Source organism: Haliotis rubra, unplaced genomic scaffold, assembly GCF_003918875.1.
Source record: "Haliotis rubra isolate DU_JTF1 unplaced genomic scaffold, ASM391887v1 Scf290, whole genome shotgun sequence".
NCBI classification, from domain to species: domain Eukaryota; kingdom Metazoa; phylum Mollusca; class Gastropoda; order Lepetellida; family Haliotidae; genus Haliotis; species Haliotis rubra.
Window position 1 is genome coordinate 167,275 of NW_025766958.1, and position 16,603 is coordinate 183,877.

At 39.4% G+C, this 16,603-nt stretch overlaps 1 protein-coding gene across 3 annotated transcripts in view; it reads right to left on the reverse strand.

Moving 5' to 3' along the window:
- LOC124281912 overlaps window positions 1-16,603 on the reverse strand; it is a 139,929-nt gene that overhangs the window by 119,841 nt on the left and 3,485 nt on the right. The window contains exons 2-16 of one of the 3 annotated variants that reach the window (XM_046717914.1): window positions 14,652-14,782; window positions 13,634-13,875; window positions 12,273-12,404; window positions 11,100-11,238; window positions 10,728-10,835; window positions 8,578-9,909; window positions 8,276-8,377; window positions 6,570-7,973; window positions 5,552-5,650; window positions 5,049-5,211; window positions 4,131-4,324; window positions 2,079-3,396; window positions 1,731-1,804; window positions 1,275-1,373; window positions 432-576 (exon numbers count right to left, since the gene is read on the reverse strand). The exons of 1 other annotated variant lie outside the window; for it this stretch is intronic. In XM_046717914.1, the coding sequence (XP_046573870.1) occupies window positions 432-576; window positions 1,275-1,373; window positions 1,731-1,804; window positions 2,079-3,396; window positions 4,131-4,324; window positions 5,049-5,211; window positions 5,552-5,650; window positions 6,570-7,973; window positions 8,276-8,377; window positions 8,578-9,909; window positions 10,728-10,758 (4,961 nt within the window). In that variant the 5' untranslated portion in view covers window positions 10,759-10,835; window positions 11,100-11,238; window positions 12,273-12,404; window positions 13,634-13,875; window positions 14,652-14,782. The remainder of the gene's footprint in view (window positions 1-431; window positions 577-1,274; window positions 1,374-1,730; window positions 1,805-2,078; window positions 3,397-4,130; window positions 4,325-5,048; window positions 5,212-5,551; window positions 5,651-6,569; window positions 7,974-8,275; window positions 8,378-8,577; window positions 9,910-10,727; window positions 10,836-11,099; window positions 11,239-12,272; window positions 12,405-13,633; window positions 13,876-14,651; window positions 14,783-16,603) is intronic. One more of the 3 variants, XM_046717915.1, reaches the window with a different exon arrangement.

The window sequence follows — 16,603 nt, forward strand, 5'->3', positions numbered from 1 at the left end:
TATTCTTGTTCTGCCATCTGCAGTTGATACGCAGTATCGACTCTCATCTGTGAACAGAACAGTTCTCCATTGCCTGTATCGCCAGTTTTGGTGTTCTAGGGCAAACTGTAGACGTTCACGCCGATGACGAGGGGTGAGGAAAGGTCCACGGTATGGTCTACGGCAATGGTGGTTCCCGCTGTTAAGACGTCGGAGTACTGTATCAGTACTGTATCAGTACTGATTGGTCTTCCGTGTGGTCCCACTGTCTGGTGTGCTGTTTCGGATGCCTGCATGAAGGGATTCTGTACATGCCGTCGCACAACATGGCGGTTTTGTCGTCTTTGGGTCACCCTTGGTCTGCCACTTATACATTAAATAAGTTTACAGTTATCCATTTCTGCGAAGGAAAATTCCTAACTGACATTTCTTTTGTTGCTTAGTATACATACCCGTAACCCAATTCCTTGCAGACAAGAAGCGCCTCCGCCCTGTCAATGCCACACATGGTTGACCACGCCCCACTCACGAAAATTTCAAGTAGTCCTTCATTCGGCTTTGTTCCGTTGGTCAGTCTGACGCTCTTAGATACCCCCTCTGTGAACAAAAGCGTGTATCTCAAAGTGAAATTGTGAATCCTATGAATTGCAAAACTGTCACTTAGATACATCATGTTTTAAAACATATATATTGGTTGCTATTAGGGATGGCTATCGATATAGATTATTGAGATCGATAATCGTTAACTAAATATTCTTTAATTATCGATAAATATCGGAGAATTAACGTAGCCCCAATGTGTGAAACAAATGAACATATTAGACATCACTGGTGAGTGCATGGAATACTAACAGAATAGCGTCCTGAACATAATTTAGAAGCAGCCCCTGAATGAATACTTATCTTTGTGTATTGTGAGAGTAAATTATATATCTATTCTATCACAAACGTTGATGTACGATATTATTGATAACCCCATTTCAATATCGATAATCATAAATACTTTTTTTCCTATCGACTATATTTCCGATTGTCGATCTCTTTAGCCAGCATTAGATGTTATCACATTCATATTGCAAAAGGAGCATTGGTGGCTCAGACACTGCAGTTCGCTGTCTGAATAGTTCGATTGAAACTCACATTTTAATCTGAACTTGACATGATCTTGTTAGCCAAATGGCATCCAAGTCTTACAACAAAAGTATGAACATCACCATTGTTTGTTTACATCCAACCTAACATGCTGACAATCCTTGAAATGGTGCTGAAACACATGTTAAAACGCTTCACAGTACCTGTCTTGTACGGAAGCACAACCCCAAACCATAGCATCGTTGTAGATCCGGTCAGTAGGACTCTCTCTCCAGTTCCACCTTCTCCAGCCACAAGCACGCCTTTCAACAAAGGGGATAATGATTACGACAAACTTAGGATAATTCTGAACGGTATCTGTATTATATTTATGGAAATATGTTTGCATAATCACACTGTAAACCGTTTTGGTGAATTTCACACATGGCAGCATCACTTCCACTTTGCATTTGGAGCGATGGGGTAGCCTAGCGGTTGAAGCGTTCGCTCGTCACGTCAAAAAGCCGGGTTCGATTGCCCACATGTGCAATGTGTGAAGCCAATTTCTGGTGTCACACTCGGTGATATTGCTGAAATATTGCTAAAAGCTGCGCAAAACCATACTCGCTCACCACCACTATGCATATACATTGAAGCCATCAACACCAAACTGCCCATACCATTAACATAGATTCCAGTATTCTTTTCGAACTGTAGTTCCACACCACTGTCAATGCGTAATATGCCCTCCGACCTGATAAAAAGAATGAAAAATTAACATGTGGTAGTGATAATAAAGCATTAATAGAATAACTTCAGACATGCTGCAATTAGTCTAAGATTGCCGTGGAAGTTATATGAATGAACCACTGGAAATCAGATTGTCCAGAAAGTTAAAATATGCAAAACATGACCATTCTGAAATTGTCTTGATAATGTCAGTTATGAACTGTTAGCACATGGCAACAAGCTGCATAACAATGATATTTACATGAGCCAATGTATGTTAATAAAGAGTTTGTACATACCTAACAAATATTGATCTCTTTATGCTGTACGGTGATTCAGATGTTAGAAGATGTACCTGACCAGTGATCTCACCACCTGTGAAGGTTGTCTGAGGTGACCTTGAAGCATCAGTTAAATCTTCAGACAGGTAGTACGGCAGATAATGCACAAACAACTTCGCCATGTCAATGTCAAATCCACATATCCTATGCGTGACATAATCCATGTCTTGCTTTCCCCAGAAGTTCCATCGAGCATCAATGTCATACCATCTTGCAAATGCTGGTGCTACTAGCTCGCACTTGGAAGATGGGTTACTAAAAATATTGTTCCTCAGTGTGAGCTGATTTGAAGCAGTATTTACAGTCTCAGAGCATATGTTATCCTTGAATATGTTCCCTGTTATGCTCATGTTTCTTTCAGGTTCTTTAATATCCCCGATGAGTATTATCTGTGATGCTTTATTCGCAAAAAATGTATTATTGACAATGTTGAGATTACCTCCTGCATTTTGCTGATCAAGGATTTTCATTAGTGGTTCAGAAGATGGCATTGATGCATTCTCTACAACGTTATTTACAAACTGAAACTGAAATTTCTTGTAATTTAGTTGTTGTAACCAAACAATACCACCGGTAATATTTTTGAATGTGTTGTCCTTAATATACATGGAAGTGGATTCGTACCTACTGTAACAATACACCATATTCGCATTTATCCTATGGAATGTATTGTTAATGAGTGCAATATACAAGCCTTGACGAAAACCTGATGACGGTATATGAAACAAATGTCTTCCATCTCTCCAGCGATAGTTAATTTTTAAATCGCTGTCATAAAACTGTGAATCTTTAACAGAAATTTGTAAATGCCTTTTTGTACTCCTTCTGTAATACATGTAAAATGCACTATTGCTGCCGTTTGAGAAAATGGAATCTTCAATGTTTATCATAGCGTCACTTTCGGAAAAGATCGTTTGATAGGAATTCCCAGAAAAGCGGCACGATGTCAGAGAAATGTTCACATATTGCTGGATGTAAACACCATATGCTGTATTTGAATGTACATCACAGTTCGATATCCTGATTTGTGACTTGCTTATAAAATCATCTGTGTCCAAGTCAACTCTGACTCCTGACAGATGGTTGTTTACTGACTCCAGTCCATCAATGTGGATAACAGGAGGTATCCCTTTCATTCCAAGTTTGAAAGTGACACCGTGTCCTCCTGAGTAAGATGATACGACATTTTCCATGAGTGTAACATTTCCATTGATTTCAAGACCAGAATCTGTGTCATTCATTTGGAAATGGCGAAGCTGCACATCGTTCCCGATATCTACAATTACAAATATCTCAGTTATCCTCAATATGGATTTGGCAAATCATGACACTTGAAACTTATGTGAAAACCCTTGATGTAATAAAGAAGAATGTTTGAAGGTTTGAGAAGTGTCCGTTTTGGCATGGTCAGAGCTGCCAGAAACTCAGGTTTTAGGTTATTCAGGTGGCCAAATGGGTTGTTATAATTCATAAGATATAATATGAAAGTGTTGTGATTACACTTACCAAATAATTAATTTCCTGAAATACTGTCTGTATGATACATGTGTCTTTTACCACCACGTTATGTGTGTTGAAATTTAAGTTTTCATCCAGATCTGCCTTATGGTGGACCTTAAATGTAAATAGCTCAAACACATAATGTCCACGTACACATATTTATACTGGACAACAACACATTTCCATTCTGACTGGAGGAATATCTGGAAGGGAAATGTGTCTGGCCGGGAATTATCATTTTCGATAGCATTGGCATTCAGAAAATAATAAAAAATGTTACTTGACCACTGACAAGTAGATTAAAAGTAACCGAGACCAGAACCACCTAGCTCCATCCCCCAACCACCAACACACACACACCCGCCAACACACACCCCAACTACTACCGCCACCACCCACTCCCCCAACACACCCACCCTTCCCTCAACTCCCACACATTCAATCCTCACTGGCTACCATGTTATACTGGAAACAGAATGGATGCTGCTGGACAAGGCGCTGAACACGTACCTTGAGGAGTAGGCAGTAGCTTCTCACCACATCGTATTGCTACATCCTCTCTGTGGTTACAGTTAAACCCTGATCTATCACATTCCATCAGCGTTTCCTCGTTGCCTGTACATCGCAGGTTGCCAAGGTGTATTGGGCCCGAACCTTCACCAAAGTCATTTGGACCATAAAACACCTCAGGTGTTACTGTGTAGCTGCAGACAGATACAGACGTATATTCATAGACCCAATCCACACACGTAAAAGCTAAGAGAGAATGATTAATTCCATCATAATTTAGTTTATAACACAAACGTCGATAGGTCTCGAAAATGATGTTACACTGTCGTTTGGGTGATCCGAGCCTTGAGTCATAGTTGGCCTTGAAATTTTGACTAGTGGCAGTATATGACTTTAATCTAGGATATCGGTTTATCATCTCTCACTAGCTGTAGGTGTTTCCATTTTACTGATAGGGCGAATATTTCACTCCCATCCACACAACAGATCTAATCTATATTTTATGTTACAATATCATATGGTGTTTGGATATAGGGCGCTATACAGATGAACTTATTATTATATGTTTTGCAGATTCAGATACAAATGCAGTAGAGAGGGGTCGGGTGATCCTGGCTCAGGAAGGTAGGGCTCATAGTCTGCTCAGGGTTCTTGCCCCCTCTCCACGCAGCCCATACAGCGAATGGGACTCCTTCCAAGAAACGTTGCTTAGTTGAACCAACAAAGGACTTTCCTGAGAATATGAAGGCCCCAACACTGCAGCCTTCTGCATTACCCAGAGTATCAGAAGGGCTGTGCTCCCGATGGAGAATCCGGGCACTCTCCTGATCTGCGCCAAAAGATCAGGAGGCACCAAACTTCTCTTTTTTGTTTTTTTAAAAATCATAAAGTAATGATCTAATTAAAACACACACTTACTCATATCCAAGCATTTGGCAAACGACTTTGGCATCATTTCTGTCAAAACCACCATGACAGACAGTCCCCCAAGTTCCATCAATCTTAACTTCAAGACGTCCCTCGTTGTTTTTCACCCCTCCGACAAGTCGAACAGTTGTGTCAGCAATGGGAAACGGACGGTCTGTTGAGTTTAAAACAAAGTACACACTCTGGTTACTTTCAAAGTATATTGTCATGTATTTTATTTATCAAGGATGAGTAATGAATATATTTAATAAACAAAAAATTGAGTGTCAAGGTAAACGCTTCTTTTTCCACTTTATGCGAATGTATATCTAAACGTTTATTTATAATCATCTGACAATCATCGTACATGGAATGTAATAATAATTGAATATGATTATTGACATCCCAGCATATCCCCCTTAATTGCGATACGTGATGTTAGCTACTTCCAGAGGCGGAAGTTTTGCTATCTGTAGTGAAATTCTCAAAACATAATATTCAAATTCTTCACTTACAACGATTAGCTAGTAATCTTACTCCTGACCATTTCACTCCTGGAGTAACTGGCACGGCCCTCACGGGATGACTCTTGTTGCCGCGAACAATAAGTTCACCTAAATAGATTAAGTTCTTATAATCAACAATAAGGTCGCAACATTATGAAATGTTTATCATGGCAATCATTCAATCTCATTACATGGTATTTAATGCTCTGAGGTATTCCGTTTGCTGAAAGAACCTCAGTTTTTTAAAAAGATAGGAATAGAAGTCATATTCGTGGTTGTCAAACGGTCGTCAACACCTTCAATAACATGTTGCCTGTGAGACCCTCTCAACATAAATGGTCACACCTTTGACTTTCAAACTGTGTGACAAACATTTAATAAATAGCCAATCAATGCACGACCGTGAATCATCCATTGTCTGTCGCCGCTATTGCCAACACAATGTCAAACAGATACCAAGCGGGGAAGGCAATATCTTACTGAAGCAGCAGTGGATTTGAGACTATCAAACAGATACTGAAACAATGTGGAGCAGTGGAAAATGACACTTCTGCCAGTGAGTGAAAAGATAGTTCATATCCACATCACAAATAAACGATTGGTGGAGAAGGCAAAGTGCCTGTCAGTAGAAGAAATCACAGGATCAGATCACATTTGACGTAAAGAGCCATAGCTCTGCACAACAGAACCACCATGTTAATGACATAGTCTTGCTGATATGCTTCATTTTGAATTGTCTAGATTTTCGACAACATTTCTACCCATAAAGTAGTAACGCAAGACCACAAAGGAGTTATTTGAAAGGCTCCTTTTAGAACCTGATGCAACCAATTTGAATGATCATTATTTGAATACATCATGTGCTTTGGTGGAATCATTTTCACTATATGGCTAGATACATGCATTATGCAGTGCAGAGAGAATAACCACGAAAATAAGATCTGAAATGATATTATACCACTGACGTGTAACTAATAAACGACCATTGCCTGATAATATAGAGAGCAGATGAAAAGATAATAATTACCTTCTACAAAGATTCCAGATCCCTTCTCAAACCGCAAAGTCACTCCCGCCTCAATTATAAGTGTCTCCAGTTTTCCGACCACGATATTTTCAGCCACAGTGTACGGGCTTTCCTCGGGTGTAAGGGTAACAGTCCCTCCAACGCTTCCACCAAGTGTACCATCAGCAGAAATAAAACTATGGACCGGAGACCTGGGATCGGTTAAGTTGGGGAATCCATAGAAAGGTACATATGTGATTGTTGGAAGAGAAGTGTCATATGATGAATCATATACTCGCGATGCTATGTCCTTGGCATCTGTGGTACCCCAATAGTTGTGTGTGGAGTTGATTTCTTTGTCTGCATAACCACTACCTTCAAATCTGATATCATAGTCCTGGCCAGCAAGGAAAGTGTTCTCATTCAAAGTCACATTGGGGCTCATTAGGATGATAATACTCGAGTTGAAAGTGTTGCTTATTAAGTAGAACCTTTCCCTGTCGCCTTCAGATTTCACTTTTACATCGCCACCCTGTACACGATTTTGACTAATTCTTGTGATACCACCTTTGGGCGTTTGAACATTAATGTCCATAGCTGACTTTTCAGTCACAAAAGTGTTACCATCTATTGATGTATTTGGAGCGCTACCTTCAATTTTTAATCCACAATTTTCAAACCTGTTGTCATGTATGGTCATACTCCAAGGAAGGCTGTCCCTCCTGATAAGCGCCTTAACACCTTCATAATTCTGATTTTGTATGCGGAATGTGTTATTTATAAGTAAGACGTCATGTCTTGCATTATACTGGTAGTATAGTCCCCCAAAGTCCAATGCAACTACAGATTGTACATCAAAGATCGAATCTTGAATATCTATGGCTCCTGCTGCAAGATATTGACGACTTCCGACACATGTTCTGAAATACGAGGCTCCCCTATCTCCAATAACTGAGACTCCCCTGAATGTTATGTTTAATACTCCTCCACCAATATCAAAACTGTAAGAACTATATGTACTCTTAAAAACAGAATCCTGTGCGTTTATGGTAATATTTGAAGTACATGACCGCATGTAAAATCCTGTGTACGTGGAGTACAGTTTTGTAGACCTCATTTTGACATGAAAGTTGGCCTCATTGTTTTTCGTTTGAAGACGTGTTCCATGCGAACATTCAATTTCGCACTCAATGATGTTCAATGACACTGGGTGTGAAATAAGGCCGTCCAAAAGTATGAATCTGTTGGTTTCATTTACTTTCACTCTTTCAAGGGACAAGGAGACTTCAGACCACAGCTGCCCAGCTATGCTTGTTGTGCATTGGGAAATGATGGAATCAGAAGCTCTAATTTCACCAGAATCATTGATGGATAAACGTATTCCTGTCTCCGCATGTTTCAATATGGTGTGTTGCAGGGACGATCCTGAAACATGAAAACTCTTATTGAGAGATTGTCAATTTATGTTGGTTCATTGATCAGTCGTTTCCTCTTTACATATGATATCTTTAACATTGACAATATATGTATGAAAGGTACATTGTTACCATTGTGTCGGAAATATGGACGTTTCTATTAGATTATCCACAACGCCTCCGATATGTTTTCTGATTAGGGTTGCAGTTTTCAGTTTTAACAGGGCAGAAATTACGCAATTATGCAATGTTACGTTGTAACAAAGGAATGTGGGTTTTACCTGTTCTTATATCAGGACAGAAAGGTCTCACCTGTAGCATTGAATATGATGCCACCCCATCGCTGATTGCTGGGGGAACCATCACTCCTTAGTTCAACGTTGGCATCTGCCTCTCCTTGTATTGTTAATATTCCTGAAATTATCAGCCAAATAATGTGTAGACATACACATATAACATTTACTCTCTCAAAAAATTGATCTAAAATAGATCAACTAGTTATAGTCAAAATATGTATTTGTTAAAGGTTAGTTAAATCTTGTAAAGAGATGAGAGCGGAACACATTTAGAAACTTGTACATTTCACATATAGGACATTCTATCTGAAAACTAACCTCTAACCAAAACCCCTTGCTTGTATGGAAACACCAGTGTGGTGTTCTTGCTTATTGTCAGCTCAGTCCCTTCTGGAATATACACACTTCTGTTCACATACAGTACTTGGTTGGGTTGAAGAGTGACTGACTTGTCCAACATTCCTCCAAACTCATTTTCACTGTTGATTTCAAAAATGTCCGAGTCTAACTGCGATGACAGTTCACTGAGCATCGCTGAGACAAAGGATGGATCCACTTCCACAATCATTTTTGTGACATCACAATAGAAGTCACAGATTCTGGACCGAACAAAGAACCGGTCACTGCTTCCCCAAAAATTGTGGCTTGCATTCAATTTTTGGTTCTCAGAATAATCCACATCAACAAAAAGGACGTAGAGTGCCTGTGGGTTCTGGAAGACATTGTTGTGGATCTGTACAATTTTCTTTGTGTGAATCACCGACGTCGTGGAACAGTTGGTGAAGATATTACCAGACAGGACTGTGCCCTCTGCGTCTATAAGTATCCCGATGTCTCCTTTGACACCAGTAAACATGTTATTTGAAATATTAAATGCGACAAAATTTCTGCCTTGTATGCGAATGCCTTTTCGTGTTTGAAAAACATTTTCGGTCATAATAATATTTCCATACATAGAATTTCTTGTATCAATATACATCAGGTTGTAGTTCGTGGTTTGGCTCCCCTCCATTGTATTATTCCTCAGCAGTATTTCAGGTCGGGTGCGAGAGAACTCTCCTTGAATCACAACACCATGCCAGATGTTATTGGTGAAGTGAGAGTTTGTTATAGAAATGTGCATATCCGAGACTGCACCTCGTATGTACATGTTAAGGCCCTCTTGTCCATTCTTCTTGAATTGAGTTTCGTCAAAAGTAATGTTCATTTGTCTGTTATATCTTGCATTACTTATGACAAATCCCTTGTACAAATTGTTCTCAAACATACACTTCTTTATGGTCGCACCAATGCCTGCATAATAGGTGTATATTCCATGCAAATTATTAGAAAATCTACAGTTATGAGCAAATAGCACAGCTTCGGTGTAAAAATTTATACCACCCCTTCCATTACGCAAGATGTCACTATCTTCCACACCGATATAGGAATTCTCTTGAGGCCAATCCTTTCCGTATATGCCCTCTTGGGTGTTGTCTGATATGATGGTTCCTGATATTTGAATTCTGTCTTGGACTGTATCCCCAATCTCAAGGTTTATTCCTCTGTCGTTGTGATGGATGTTGCAGTGTCTTATAGTAATGGATCCAAGAGCTCCTTTGATGCCGACATCTGCTCCATATATGTGGCTGAATTCCAAAGTCAAATTTCCTGCAAGTTAAAAAGAGGCTCACATAAGGACACGTCATAATGTACGCCATCTTGCAATGGAGGAATTCATGAACACTTTATAATAATGCAGTTGTGATATAGAAATGTAAAATATCCAGGTACGGAAAGTGAATCGGAAGAGACCATTTTTGTTATGATGGTCACAATTATTATAGCTTTAAGCATCTGGTAAATTTAGAAGAAATGTTTTCATCTGTTACAGGACGACTGAATATTTATTAGAAAAGGGTACCATATAGCAGAACGTGACACCGATTACTTACCACAGTTAGCTTAATAAACAAAGTGGGTATTTTATAACCGATGCAGTAAAACCAATGATTCCACGTTAAAGGATGTACTCGAACATAAATGATCTTATGACCGCACATTCCTCAAACTGCGTTGGACCTTTCACAATGAACTATTTGTATTTAGAAATACCCAAAGTGAGTGATAATACAAATTGAAATTTCTGTATGGTTACCACAGTGACCATGTGTATCGTCATGTTGGGATTCTAGGAACCCATTAGTTGCTGATGGCAAGCACCACAGGAACCTTCGGGCAAACTGGAAACAGACAGAACATCTGTTGGTATATCTAGAGGTTGGTTCTTTGTTTGCTCTGACCATTAAGAGTGAGTAAGTGAGTTTGGTTTTACATCATGGCGGGGACACCAGAAATGTCAGGGGACACCAGACAAGGGCTTCACACCTTGGACCCATGTGGGGAATCGAACCCGGGTCTTCGGCGTGACGAGCGAACGCTTTAACAAGTAGGCTACCCCACCGCTCCACCGTTAAGACCATACATACCTTGACTGACAACTTCAATGCCTGCCCACATGTTTGTCAAGTTTGTGAAGGCATTTGAAGCTGTGAAAACCACAGGTAATCCACTGAGACCTCGGGCCTCCAATGTACCTGAAATAGAAATATTCCAAGTTGTATTCAATGGTAACACTATGTTTTTCTGTCGTCCTAGTTTCCCGCCTTTTCATTATCACAGCACTGAGACACACATCATGAGGAGCTTGTTTACAGCAGTAAATGCTTTCAGCCAGAACCTGTTGATTTTGTCACTGTCACTGGCAAGTGAACTGTTTGTTTTAAGTACAAGTTAGGAAAAAAAGCTGTGTAGACTAAAGTTGGTATCAGATGTAAGATTGCATCTCTGTATGTCCTTACCAAGAACGATGAATCCTGCGTCTGAAGAATTGAATATAACCTTGACTCCGGGCTGTATTTTGACATGTGCTCCTGGACGAATCCTGATGAGAGTGTTGATGACATATGGACTCTGGCTGGGTAACCACTCACTGCTTCCCTGGAATATTGATTGGATGATGAGATGGTGTGTGTTCATGCAGATATAGATGTAGAGGTTTTGATGCAGATGTAAAAGATGAAGAATTAGATGCTTATGCAGACGTAGATTTGGATTAGGTGAGTGAGTGAGCTTATTTTTACGCCGCTTTTAACAATATTCAAGCACTATCACGGCGGGGGACACCAGAAATGGGGCTTCACGCATTGTTACCATGTGGGGAATCGAACTCGGGACTTCGGCGTGACGAGCGAGCGGTTTAACCACTAGTATAGGCTACCCCACCACCCTTTGGATTATGGAGATATCGATGTCGATGCTGCTGCAAATGCAGATATATAAGCGGATGTTGCTGTAAGAGGAACAGGTGTCTCTTGATGCTGATACTTTTTAACAGGTTTAGCAGCACTTACATAGACGAGACAAACTATACAATGTGGGCAAAAGCAAAACTTGTATGGCTTAATGATCATGTGCTTAGCTAGTTCGTCATTTATATGGCTTAATGACCATGTGCTTAGCTAGTTCGTCATTTATATGACTTAATGATCATGTTCTTAGCTAGTTCGTCATTTCTATGACTTAATGATCATGTGCTTTGCTAGTTCGTCACTTGTACGACTTAATGATCATATGCTTAGCTAGTTCGTCATTTATATGGATTAATGATCATGTGCTTAGCTAGTTCGTCATTAATATAACTTAATGATCATGTTCCTAGCTAGTTCGTCACTTGTATGACTTAATGATCATGTGCTTAGCTTACTTCTTAAAGCTATTAAGCTTTAGCTAAATATTTCACGTAGATCAGACCATTCATATGGCAAAGACTTCATTGGGATATTTTTTGTGCCAAGAATTCTTCAACCAGGTAAATGTTTTTCAAAATTATATTTAAATGTGTTGGGTTTTCCTTTGCAATATTAGAAATGTAGATATATCTCTATATATTTTAATAATACGATCATTAAATTTAGAGTCCTTATCATTGATGACAATTGTATTAATTAATATTCTTCATGGTCTCTGTTTACCTGTATGTCCTGGGACACTAGTGTATTTCTCACGGGGATTGGTTGTTGAGCCTCACACCCATACAACTCCAGTCGCAGGCCTTGTCTACTGTTGTACCTATTGCGTTGAGGTACAAATGCTAAGTACCTCGCCTGAAAAATATATAAAAAAAATATACATATATATATCAAAGACATCGTTACAGGACATCCACGTGGGAGTCAGGGTTGAAGAGCATTACACAGAAGCACAACGAACTGGTTACTTCACGCTTCAGAGATAATATAATAATGGCAGACTAAAATGATCGATAATCGGAAATATCTTCGATAGGAAACATTTTTAATGAAACTTGTGTTATCGGTAATAATTTTAAAAAATTAATTTTCATGCAATATACACATTAGGACTGTATTCTTGGTCTGCTTCTAAATTATATTCATGACGCTGTTTTGTTAATAAGCCATGCAAAAACATGTCACCACTCACCAGTGATGTGAAATATATTCATTTCTTTCAGACATTTTATGCATTTTTGCTCAAAGTTATGTCTCCGATATTTATCGATAATCGATCGATATTTAGTTAACGATTATCGATCTCTGTTACCTCTATCGGGGGCGGTGCAGTAGCCTATTGGTTAAAAGGTTCGCTCGTCACGCCGAAGACCTGGGTTGGAATCCCCACATGGATACAATGTGTCAAATCCATTTCTGATGTCCCCCGCCGTGATATTCATGGAATATTGCTCAAAACGGCGTACAACAAAACTCACTCACTCACCTATCACGATAGCCAACGTGTATCACCGTAACGTATCCCATTCATTTCGATCTGTATGTTTTACTTTCTGTTCTCTCATGAGGACGGAACTGATATAGGTCATCTGATTGGATGAGGTCAAGTAAGATTATCGAGACACACCCAATTTATGAAGGTCTGTAATTCGTCGTACCTTGATGTTAATGGACTGTGCTACATTATGTAAATTTTAGTGGTCACATGTAAGATTATTTGATTTGTGGTGTGAAACGTGTTCATTACTAACTGAAACTAATGTCCTTTCTCTCTATTTGCACATGTCTCCGTCAAATTTGGGAAATGAAAATCATGTGCAAGACGATATGTATATAGCTATGAAGAAGAATTTTATGTAACTAACCGCGGACAAAAACCTGGAACTATCATTAGTGACTATTTCATAACGAGTTTGAGGATTAGATGGTATCACTCCTACCTGTACAGCTGACCAATAAAGATCCGGGTTAGAATTGGTCTTCAGCACTGATTGTCTGGTCCAGACTGGATTGTGTTACAGACCGCAGCAATACAGCTGGAATATTGCCGAGTGGGACGTTAAACAACAAACAAACAAACAAACCTGTACAGCTGGATTTAAGACGACTGTGACGACATCCCTTGTATTTGTCCCTGGCAGTCTCTGTGTCCCATTGCTGGTGACGTAACTCTCCCACACAAGACCATCCTGGCTGTAGAACAGTAGCACTGCCTCTGGGTACCACCCATTCCTGCTTCCCTGGACTGAGTAGCGGGTCACGTTATGCTGAGTCAGCAGGTCAACCTGCAGGTACTCTTTGCCATTGTGTTGGGATACCCATCCTTCTATAAAGTGACACATTAGTGTTTGAGACGATTTGAATGGTTTTGATTAGATTTTATTTCCTTTCGAGGGTACGTACATTGTTAATCTAAAACTGGTCAAGGGGTACCCATCTGCTTTTACTGTCCTGTATCAGCGATGTACTGGACAGCAACACGTTGACTAATCATTACTATTCTGTGGACATTTCTAAACTTGTATCTCCAGGACTACATGACACTGGGTCACTGTCTGTGTTTTATTTGCATTGCAGCGATGTTCGGTCCGGTAGCCTGGTGGTTAAAACGTACACGCCAAAAGCTCGGGTTCGATTCCCCAAAATAGCATAATGCGTGAACCCCATTTCTGGTATCCCCTGCCGTGATATTGCTGGAATATTGGTAAAAGCGACATAAAACAAACCTCACTCACTCACTTGCATTGCATATAACTACATTTTAGTCCATTTCATAACAATTTAATATATATTTCACAGTTTGGTATTATTCTTGCAAGATCCCTAACCCAGTCAAATTCTTTTGATGATATCTCGAAAACAAAAGGACTTTTCAATTTGGAATTTGGTGTTATTTCTTCCACGCGATACATACTTTATTTCAAGCAATAACTGTGTATTGGTTTGTAGCAAGCAAAGACTAGAACATAATGCATAATTATAACTTCACACTGTTCTTAGGATAGAGAGATGGTTCATTTATTAAGCTAACTACAACGTTTAGGTAATCAACATATCATACTCAATGCTAAAACGTAATTATACAAGACAAACACTGCTTACGTCCAACGTTAAGTCTTGCTGCCTTTGCTGCGTAGGTGGGATTGAGAGATGATGATGCAGAAAATTGATCATCTGTGATGTTGCCATTCTCAAACCCAGAGGAGCATCACATTGTGTTGATTTTGTCAGCGCTGAAACAGTTGTGTGAGAGAGTGAGAAACGGCAATATGATACAGCTAATATACCTGCAGATGCAATGGAGCTACTCAGCGTTTTCCTATGCAATATATCAAAGAGTTGGATGAGCCAGTTTAATCCTCAGAAATGCGTCTTATTACAATGACGTCCATTTTATATCACACTCCTTCTAATACAGATCACATATCTCAGAACCTGTGAAGATCAGTGATAAAATTGGTCTTCAGTAACTCGTGCTTGTCGTAACAGGCGACTAACGGGATCGGGTGGTCAGGCTCACTGACTTGGTTGACACACGTATCCCAGTAGCGTAGATCGATGCTCATGTTGTTGATCACTGGATTGCTTGGTCTAGACTCGAACAGTTTCAGGCTGCCGTTAAATAGCGTGAAAATATTGCTGAGTGCGACAACAAACAAATCGTATTAGTGTGTGATAATTAACAATTATCAATTGACATAAGAACGGATATATTGTTATAAACTTTTCTATGGTCCTCATTCCCAGTCATACTCCAATGAACTCACAGAAGGTACAACTCAATTCTTAAATATAACTACAAAGCGAACATTTGGTTGGACAGCGCTGGCTCCATCATTTCACAAATTGTAACATGATCAATGGATCTTTGTACCCAAGAGTACACAACCCTTTGTGTTTGCTGGACGTTGGTAAGTGCATGTTGTATTCAATCTTATCCAATCTGAAAAAGTACGGGAACTTTAGAAATGGCCTCCACAAAATGCTTTAACCTTGATCAAACAACTTTTGAGGAAGATTCATATGACGCTATTTGTAAAAGAAGTATGCTCAAGTGTACCTCAAACATCGTGAAATGTAAACACCCCTTTGGATGGATCTGCTAACTACAGAATTGCTGAAGTCACGCCTCTTGTCATACAAACTTGTGGAAAGTCTTTGTCGCTCTTTATTGATTGATCTAACTATGAAACAGGTGGGGCGATTTCACTGGTTGCCTAAATTATATTACATTACAAATCAGTGGGTAAATCGTTTACTATATCTTCTATGAAATGTTACCCAAAAGGCTTTAGGCTTACATATATAACAACGGACAGCCTGTTCACACTCACTGCAATAAAGAAGAATCTATCCATAGAACGTGGTTTCCTTCATCTTTACAACTTCTGAAATGCCTCTCAAAGAAGTTGTTCACACTAACCGCTTGTATACTAAAGAGTTTAAGTAAACGTAGAGGTAGATTCAATGTTGCCTTTGAAGATTTCAAAAAAGCATTTGATTCAATCAATAGCAATAAACTTATGTATGTCCTCAAAAATATGGTCTACCTGTTAAAATGTTGAATATGAACAGAATGCGCACGGTGTAACGGTGGTTTTACTGAGTGTTTTGACTGTCCGGTTGGGCTAAAACAGGGCTGTGTATTAAGTCCAATTATATTTACTCTTTTATTAATGAGTTGGCAGCCGATATTCGTGATACTTGTCGAAGGGTAGCTTCTCAGCATATTTCAAACCAGATAAAAATATATGTACATCCAAGAATGAACAAATATATTAGCATCTAGCACTATACACGGGGTACTCGTACTGCTGTCAGTCGCTCTTTAGTGTGCTTTGCCGGGTGGCCCTCGAGGACCAAAAACTTTATGACTTCTCTGTAGTCAAGCTTACCCATTTCAGCCGTTTCAATAGGGGTGTACGTGATTAGATGTCACATGACCGGAAACTAGCGATATGTGCATGTTAATATTATGCTTATGTGAATGATATAAACCATTCTTCAGTATCATACAGTTATTTTATCATACACATATCAGAAGTATTTTAGAC